General features: G+C 45.4%; 1 protein-coding gene across 1 annotated transcript in view; it reads right to left on the reverse strand.

Moving 5' to 3' along the window:
* Cd244 (CD244 molecule) overlaps positions 1-9,747 on the reverse strand; it is a 25,556-nt gene extending 15,809 nt beyond the window's left edge. Inside the window, exon 1 of the mRNA XM_036202445.1 lies at positions 9,535-9,747. Within this exon, the coding sequence (XP_036058338.1) occupies positions 9,535-9,595 (61 nt within the window). The 5' untranslated portion in view covers positions 9,596-9,747. The remainder of the gene's footprint in view (positions 1-9,534) is intronic.
* Positions 9,748-9,975: the final 228 nt, after the last annotated feature.

Consider the following 9,975-nt stretch of genomic DNA (forward strand, 5'->3'; position numbering starts at 1 on the left):
AATACTAGCTTCCTGATCACAAGCTACACTCCAGCTCACATGATTCTTCTTCTCATTTAATTCTTTGTGTGATTATAGAGTATAAAAGGTGTATTCTTTCTTTCAATAAATGGGCAGCCATCCCAATTCCCCCTCAGATCCTGTCAATCTCCTCCTTCTCCTCGCTGACTCCACACCCCCTCTTTGGGACCTGAACCCCGCTGGAGCTAGACTCTGGCATAACCCCCAGCTTTGGCATGGTCCTTGTTCATCCCTAAGAATGTAGGTCCTTGAGGCTGTGAAACTCAAGCATGACCCAGGTTACCATCACCCTAGGTTGTTACAGACTGCCTTCACCAACACAGCCTGACCTAGGCAGGAGAAAGTTTTTACCAAATTCTCACAGGTCCAAGGCCTTGGTTCTTGACATGGGCAGTTCACGTCAAATACGCATTCACTCAGATCTTCACTCACTCGGGACTTCACTCACTCCCTACACCCCAGCACAGCATAAACTGTGCATCCCAGCCCTCTGGAGGTAGTGGCTGGAGAATCAGGAGTTCAAGGTTACCCTTAGTTATATAAGAAGTTTGAAGCCATCTTCTTGTTTCAAAAAAAGAAGGAAGGAAGGAAGGAAGGAAGGAGGGAGGGAGGGAGGGAGGGAGGGAGGGAGAAAGAGAGAGAGAGAGAGAGAGAAAGAGAGAAAGAAAGAAAGAAAGAAAGAAAGAAAGAAAGAAAGAAAGAAAGGAAGAAAAAGAAAGAAAGAAATCGAGCAAAAGAAGGAACCTTACATTATCTCTAAGGAAACGCATAAACTGGAAATGAAGGGGCAGGATACAGTGGGGATTTCTTTGGATTCCTGGTGAGAGAAGACCTCCCTGAGGGTCTAACATGTGCCAGACTGAGAAGTGAAAGATAAGGTCTATCTAACAGTTCACATCAAAAGCAGTGAGAGCAGGACCCTGGAGGCAGGCGTTAATGCAGGGGCCGTGGAGGGTGCTGCTTACTGGCGTGCTCAGCCTGCTTTCTCATAGAACCCAGGACTAACAGCCAGGGATGGCACCACCCACAATGGACTGGCTCCTCCCCCTTCTATCACTAATTAAGAAAATGCCCTACCGGTTGCCTACAGTCTGATCTTATGGAGGCATTTTTCTCAATTGAGGCTCCATTCTTTCTGACGACTCTAGCTTATGTCAAATAGACATAAAAGTAACTGTGAGAGCTGACCCCTTGTCAACTTGACACACAAGCATGTCATTTTTCAGTTTTATTCTTTCCTTTCTTGTTTATCCTCAAGACGGCATGTTAATATCACAATATAAACGTAATAACTTTAAAGTCTCACAGTCCTTACAAAGTCAAATATATTAAAAGTTCAGTCTCTTTAAAATATCCAACCTCTTTAAAAATCTAAAAATGTCTTTTCAAAGTTCAGTCTTTCATCTGTGAAAAAAATTAAAATTAAGTTAAATACATCCTTCAAGAGTGAAGAACCAGGGCACAATCACAGTTTGAACAAAAGAAAACCAAACCCCAACAGTGTTAATAACTCAATGTCCAATTATCTGGGATCCATTCACGATCTTCTGGACTCCTCTAAAGGGCTTGGTTCACTTCCCCAGCTCCACCCTCTGCAGCACACACCGCCATCTTCTAGGCTCCAGGTGGCTCCACTCCCCTGCTGCTGCTGTTCTTGGTGGTCATCCCATGGCACTGCCATCTCCAAAACTGCTAGGCTCCCTTGCTGCAACTGGACTATACTTTCACCAATAGCCTCTCATGGGCTCTGTTCAGGGATTCCAGGCCTGCCACACAGTCCCAAGCCTCAGCTGCTCTACACGACCCCTTCATGCCTTCAAAAGCCAGTACCACCTGGTGACTCCCACACTACCAAGTTCAGCTGCCAGCACAAGGTATAAACTCAGCTGCTTCAGCCAGTACACATGAAGGTTAGCATAAGAGGAATGTGCCTTCCTCTGCACCAGGGTATTAGAAATGGCTGCGCAGAGGAGGTGGCTGGGAGCTACCATTAGAAGAAAACCTTTGGGTCAGCCAGGTGGGTGGAGAAAGGAGTAAGGAAGAGGATGTTACAGGCAAAGCAGCAGCATGGGCCGGGGTGCCAACACTCTGATCTAGTAAGGACTGCAGCAAAGCTTTCTTCAACATGTTTGGAAAGTGGAATGACGGACAGAAGTTTAGTTTTTAGGTGTTTCCTAAAACTGTGAGAGGTAGCACAAATATCTAAAGATGCTTAATCCAAAAAGATACAGTACAATAACAATAAATAAATAATAACAATAAATAAATTACCATGTAACCAACAGCAGATCAGAGCAGAGACCTACTCTGTTCTCCGCTATCATACAATTAAATGTAGAGCATACAGAAAAAAGAGTATACTTAACTACACTGTTAGTTCCTAAAAATAAATTGTGAGATCTATAGTCCTTATTAACGCTATACTGTACTGAGGGCAATCACTTAATTATACCACTATCTTTTGTTTTTATGTAATAGTAAATGTGTTTATATGCCTAATATGGTCTTGTCTGTAAATAAAAGAGGAGCTAAGGGGGAAGCAAGATGACTCAGTGGATAAAAGTAGGTACATGCTGCTGAGGCTTACCACCTGAGTTTGATCTCCTGGACCCACAGGGTAGAAGGAAAGAATCAACTCTCAAAGTTGTCCTCTGACCTCCATTTGAGCAGCAAGGCTCTGGAACACACACACACACACACACACACACACACACACTCACAGAGAGAGAGGGGGAGGGGAAATAAATATGTAATTTTAAAAGTTTTTTTTTTTCTTTTTAAGAGGAACTAGGGGCTGAGGATGTAGCTCAGTTAGTAGTTAGTAGAGCATTTGCCACGAAGCCCTGGGTGGGACTCCTAGCTCCACATAACCCGGCCGTGGTGGCACACTTTAATAATTCCAGGACTTAAGAGGTGAAGTCAGAGGGATATGAAGTTCAAGGTCATCCTCAGATACATAGCCAGCCTGGACTAATGAGACTCTGTCTAAGAGTGGGAAAGTCAGGAAGACCCACCGACGTCTTTACAGCTGTCAGTTTGAATTTTTCAAATGGTAGAAAACTTGGCTAAGGGTTGAAAGCTAACGCTGGCCAGAAAGCCAGTGTTTGCAGGAGCAGATGAGGTAGGAAACACAGGGAGAGAATCCCTAACCATGCTTCCATTTCCTGAAAAGACGTTTTCAGTCAGCAGCAGCAACGGTGCTGAACAGCAACCTTGAAAAGATGGTAACAGTTCAGAACCGCCTCTGGGAGGACAAAGACACTATAGACCAAAAAGAAACAAGAATTCTCAGAGGGAAGTGGGAACAAGTCCACCCTTAGTTAAGAAGTTATTCACAGTTAATAGCTGCCAGGAGAGGGAAAAATCGGTTTTCTTCAATGAAATGACACTGGATATATCAACCACACTCCAGGGTAGGACCCATGCTTGAGTAGTTGACCAACTCTCTCTCTCTCTCTCTCTCTCTCTCTCTCTCTCTCTCTCTCTCTCTCTCTCTGTGTGTGTGTGTGTGTGTGTGTGTGTGTGTGTGTGTGTTGTTTTTTTTCAAGAGAGAAAAACATGAAGTTGAGAGGGTAAATGGGCAGGTGGGAGTAAATCTGGGAAGAGTTGGGAAGGAAGAAAGAATATGATCAAAATATATTGTATGAAATTCTCAAAAAATAATTTTTTTTTCAAATGAGGAAAGGAACTCCTAGGACTTGAAGGGTTCAGCTGAGCTCTGAGGCTGTGAGTCTACATCTGCTCTTTGCTGGATTTTCTCTGGCAGGTCTCTGTGGTTTGCTCCACTCTTCTTCCTAGGGATCTTTGCCATGTCCTCAAGAGGGGATGGGGCCAAAACAACTGAGCAGGACCTATTGTAGAGGGTCTATTTTCAACCAGGGTGGCTCCTGCTTGCTATATTGCTAGAGATGATCTTCTGACCCCTCTATTTCCAGCTCCTGAGTGCTGGGATTACAGACATGGGCCAGCACACTCAAGTTTAGGTAGTACTGAGAGGATGGAGCCCAGGGATTTTGAAGCACCTGAGGACAGGGCTTCCCCTACCCCTCATAAGCCAGCTGGATACCCAGCACTGCTTTCCCTTGTTCTGTGTTTGTTTATTCCAAGTTGATTGTATTTATTTGTTCTATCTATATATCTGTCTGTCTATCTATCTATCATCTATCCATCTATTTTAAATCAGGATCTTTTACATAACCCAGGCTGCCCTTGAACTGGCTGTGTAGAAGATGCCAGCTTTCAGTCTCTCAGAATTGTTCTAGGACAGCCATGGCTACATTAGATAGATAGATAGATAGATAGATAGATAGATAGATAGATAGATAGATAGATAGATAAAAATAGTGGTTGAAGAGATAGTTCATCTGTGAAGAGCACTAGCTGTTATCCGGAGGGATATGTGTTCAAATTCCAGTACCCACATGGCAGCTGACAAATCCCTGTCACTCTAATTCCAGAGGATCCAAACCCTTCTTCTGCCTTCTGAGTGTACCAGGCAGGCATGCACATGGTTCACTTCACCAAGAGACAAGCAGGCAGGCACACACAAAACAAGTCATAAAATCAAGATCGAACAAAATAGATGAAGCATCAAGCTGGAGAATATGGTGGTATTTTGTTCCCCAAAATACTGTGTGCTCTCCGAAATAAACTTATCTGGGGTCAGAGACCAGGACAGCCACAATATTAAACATGGAGACAGGCAGTGGTAGCACACGCCTTTAATCCCAGAAATCCAGCCTTTAATCCCAGAAATCCAGCCTTTAATCCCAGGGAGTGATGGCAGAAAGCAGAAAGGTATATAAGGCGTGAGGACCCGGAACTAAGTTAGTTAAGCATTTGGCTGGTTCAGCATTTTGACTGGTTAGGCTTTTAGGCTTTGGAGCAGCAGTTCAGGTGAGAGCCATTGGGATGAGGACACAGAAGCTTACAGTCTGAGGAAACAAGACCAGCTGAGGAACTGGCAAGGTGAGGAAGCTGTGGCTTGTTCTGCTTCTCTGACTTTCCAGCGTTCACCCCAATAACTGGCCTCAGGTTTGATTTTATTAATAAGACTCTTTAAGATTCCTGCTGCAGGAAAGAGGGAGATGCTAGAGCAGAGGGCCTGTTGCACACTCTTGAGGACAGGGATTCAGATCTGAGTGACTATTTTGCATTTGTGCCTCCCTACCAGAGGACAGAGGAAAGAGGAGGTTACAGCAAGGCAGGGACACAGCTGGGGGGTGAGAGCATGCTAGAGAGGTTCTCAGGATGGGGACAGAAAGAAAGAGAAGCACTCAGGGAGAAGTCCTGAGACAGGCAGGGAGACCATGTGTCTGCAGCCCTAGGGCAAGGGAGGTGGAACAATCCACAGGGCTTGCTGGCTACCAGATAAAATGAAATCCTATTAAAAAAGGAAGTAAAATCAAATAAAGAAGCTAAAAGACACATAAGTGTGGAGTTCCCTCAGAAAGGTAAAAAGGGACAACTCTGGAAGGCAGCATGGAAGCAGCTTCTCCCCACCTCCATCTGCTTATTTCCAGCACATGTGTGCTTGGGGTTATGGACCTGGGTCAGCATTCAAGTTTCTGCAGTTCAGAGGATGGAGCCCAGGGCTTTGGGCGCCTAAGCCAGGCACCGATAGCTCTCCAGGGAGACAGGTAAGTGTTAAAACTTCCAGGAAGAAAGGGGAATATGAAGACTGAGGACAGTGGCAGGGGCATCACCTAATTTGCATTAAGAGACGTGCTCCTAGCTGGGCGGTGGTGGCGCACAACTTTAATTCCAGCACTCGGGAGGCAGAGCCAGGTGGATCTCTGTGAGTTCAAGGCCAGCCTGGGCTACCAAGTGAGTTCCAGGAAAGGCACCAAAACTACACAGAGAAACCCTGTCTCGAAAAACCAAAATAAATAAATAAATAAATAATAAAGAGAGAGAGAAAAAAAAAAAGACGTGCTCCTATCAAAAGCCTCCTAGTATGTGCATCAAGAGAGCCTTCCAGCAGGGATCTTTGTCAGGGTTCAAGCTAAAGATAAACCAGGCATCTGGCTTTAGAGACAGGCTCTGGTTTTGAGACAGCTTTCAGATAAGGTCAGTCCTCCAGGCCCAGGGACATCCTCCAGATGAGGGCAGGTAGAGGCAGGAAGCCTTGTTGGGGAGGAAGGGAGCCCCACATTGCCAAGCTTAGAGAAAAGGCTGCTTGGCTTATTGCAGATTGCGGCCTCTACCAATCAGAATGTATCCCAACAGATCTCCATAGTCCAGCAAAAGGAGAAAGGCAACTGAGTTGATGTTCACTTCCTAGAGATGCCTAACAGCAGGGGTATGGGTAGATACAGTGGAGGGATACGGCCTGTGAGAGATATAAAACCTTAGTCCCCATCCCAGGGAGGTATACATTTCAAGGGAGGAAAAAAGAAATGCTAATATGAAAAGATGAGAGAAAGAAATATTAACTTCATATCCTCCTCCATGCTCAGAGTGAGATGAAGGGTGTGCACATGATTGTCAGTTCAGAAGGGAGTGGTCACAGCCACTTCCGGTGGTCAGGGACTACACAGCCACTGCTGCTGCTGCTTACAGCCTTGGGGCTCTTTTCCGGTGGCTAAGAACGGATGAGGTAAAATATTAAGTCTATAGAAGAAGGACAGGGGAACTTAATGAGCTCTACTGCAACTTGGGAAAGTGAGGAACCGCACTACAGCTTAGGGAAGTGAGCAGGGAGCAGAAAGAATGGTCAAAGCGTTTCTGTCTGAGTCAGCAAGGAGTCACCCAAGCTGACACTGCACAGGGATCAATCAGCTCACCTCTCTCCAACCCAGACTTACTGCTCACAGGAAGCTGGGAAGCCTGAGTCCCTGAGAGGGGAGCCAGGGAAACATTTCTGATGGAGGGGGTGTATGTCCACTAGCCAGCAAAAGGATGTTGAGGTTTTTCTCAGTTGGGCTTAGAGGAAAGACAATAGATGAGGTCAAATGCTGGAAAGTGAACAGAGACCAGTGACTTCTTGGCAGGGCCAGCAGCAGCCTACTTCCTTCTTCCTCCGCACATAGCTCTATACTGACTGACCACAGCCTCTTCTCGGGCAAGCTGATTCTCCCTCTTCTGTCCAATCTGACCTAGGCTGTGTCCTTCTCCTACCCTCAGTTCCCCAAAGTGTCTGTCTTTCTCCAAGACAACTACTGTGTCATGCTCCTCACTCAAACTCTACGTTTTTCTTGCTTTCATTTAGTCTATTTCCTGGGCCAGGATTGGTCCATTTTATCCAGTTTTCTGAGCTCTTACCATTCCAGGCCAGTTCCCTTGTAACCCCCATCTGGAAGAATCCATCATCTGCTCAGATCCCTACAAATGTACCAAAAGTGCCAGGTCATCTTCTGCCTTCCTTTGTAGTTAGTATTGGACAGGCCTATTTTCCTGTCTGAAAGATGCTCAAGGGTCAGATCGGCATCTGAGGGTGGGGATGTAGCTTAATTAGTAGGGTCCTTGCCTCCCATAACCAAACCTCTGTGTTCCAGGCCAGCCTGGAATACATGAAATTCAATCTTTAATAGACATCATAGAAATAAATAAATAAATAAATTAATAAATAAATAAATAAATAAATAAAAACATCAGTTTCAACTGTTTCCTTGCAAAATTTTGCTTAATTCTCAGAACATAGTAAAGCCATAATGACTCGGCTTAATTAACTCAAGAATGTCTTTCATTTCACTCCCAGGAGTGGCTCTACTATAGAGATTTCATACAAAATGTCAAAGAAGTTCCAAAGACACAGGCCCCTTGGCTTTGGCCTTTTGCTTTGTGGGCTCTACATTATTGCAATTTCATTTCCTGTTTGCAGGCCCTCAAAAAAAAAAAAAAAAAGCCAGTTGTCCCAAAGTAACATGAAATATCATATTCTGCATGGCTCACACACTCCTGAAAAATAGCACCTGTTAGGAGCATATACACTTGACCCCCATGATTTAACCCTGAAAATATACTGTTAATGTGTTTGGAGAGGCTCATAGCATTATTATAACACTATTTTAAAAGTCCAAATGTTCATTCATAACAGAATGAACAAATTGTGATATTAACATGCGATGAAATATTGCACAGCCATGAAAGTGATAAGCTACAGGTAGTAACAAAGTCAAACCTCATAAAATGTCAAGCAAAAGCAGCCAGGAGCCTGTACATCCAGGCAAAACTAACCTGTGAGATTTGAAGTTAGAATATGGCTTACATTTATGGAAAAGACAGTAAGTAGGTAATGACTGGGGGTGAACATGTGATTGTTCGAAAGTTGTCCCCAAAGTAACTCACTGACATGTACATTTCTGTATATATGTCACACTTTAATAAGGAGGGTTTGTTTGTAAATACATCATTTCGCTGCCCCTGGGGTGATTTCTGAGAATTAGAGTTCCTTTGGGTCCCTGAGCCAAAATCTTTCCCACACCCAGCTGCTTCCCCACTCACACCTTGTTTAGGAGGAGGTGTGATGAGCAGAAGCTGAGTGAAAACGACTCTGACCTGCTAGAGCCTTCCCGGGGTCCCCTCTAAAGCAGTGACAACTAGTCTCAGTCCCTGAGGAATGCAAAGTCCAGCACAATCCATGTGCTAACTGTCCCAGCCTTTCTTCCTTTATCTACCACATCTCACCCAGACCCAGAGCATCCAGGGACTCACACTTCCCAGCCCATCCTTTTCATCAGAATCAGGGCCCCAAATGAACTTAAGGCCCAGGTATATCCTCCCTGTTTTTATGAATCTGACCCAAGTTATCATCTAGTCCCCCTCCATGATTCCAGAAAATAATGTGTTTACTCACTCAACAAACATACCTTGAACACCTGTGCTGACAGCATGTAAGACTCACACACATATGTGTCAAGGGTTTATCCAAGCATGGTCCTCAATGGACAGCACCTGGCTTAATACAGAGCTGCTCAAAACAGATTCAGGGAGCAGATGGGAACAGAGGAGGGTATGAGTATGGAAATAAATATGTATTGAAGGTCTACTTGTGCCAGAGACCATTCTGGATGCTGAGGATACAGCAATGAAGCAAAAAACATTTAAGCCCTGGTCTCTAGGACCTTACATTCTAGTGGGCTGAAGAAGACACTATGGGGCAGAAAATAATATAGGTAAGCACTGTGATATGTAAAATGGAGACAGGAAATTAGAGAATATTATGTAGAGTGAAAGGTCAGGAATTGCTGACACTCTCAGTGGGGAAGGCAACATTGACAAGATGATGTTTGGGCAAACAGAATAAAAGAAAGCCCACATTTGGTGATGAAGCTGCTCCCAGAAAGTGAAACCCGGATGTGAAGCCCGAGGGCACACCTCACTCCGGCTTTCCACGCTTCACACAGACAATGGGACCTGGACCATCTCCTCCAATCTTTCCCCTTACTCTCTGCATTCCAGGTGACTGTGTAGATGGCGTACTCAGAGGCTCCGAGTTCTGATCTCCCGGACACACGCATGTACCGGTGAGTCCATGCCAGGCCCCATCCCACACCAACCAGGAATCCTTACCGTAACCCTGGTGACCCCTGAGGAACAGGAAGAGGGCAAGGAGGACGGCTTGCCCCAACATCCCCACTGGACGGAGCAGGCCAAGGGAACCGCTCTCTTCTTCGGTGCTCAGATGTTAATAGGCTCAGCAGCTTAGTCAGGAGAACATGAACATGGAGCAGAACTACCTCGGCGCCTGTCCAGCCACAATTTCCTCAACTCAAGGCTGTTCACTTCTGCTGTCAGCTGACAAGGCCACTGAGAAAGCCCCAGTCCCTACACTGGGTCTAACCCTTCCCACAAGCTAAGCTGCCTCCAGTGGGCGGGTGCTCAGAGTGCAAGGTGACTCACAAAACCAGCTGCAAAGCCTGAGCCCTTGTTCTGCCTCAAGCCTGTGTGCTTTATCCTCAGATCGACTTGCAGCGTGGAGAGAAACAAACAGCCATTATCCCAGATTTCCCC

This window comes from Onychomys torridus, chromosome 11 (genome assembly GCF_903995425.1).
Source record: "Onychomys torridus chromosome 11, mOncTor1.1, whole genome shotgun sequence".
NCBI lineage: Eukaryota > Metazoa > Chordata > Mammalia > Rodentia > Cricetidae > Onychomys > Onychomys torridus.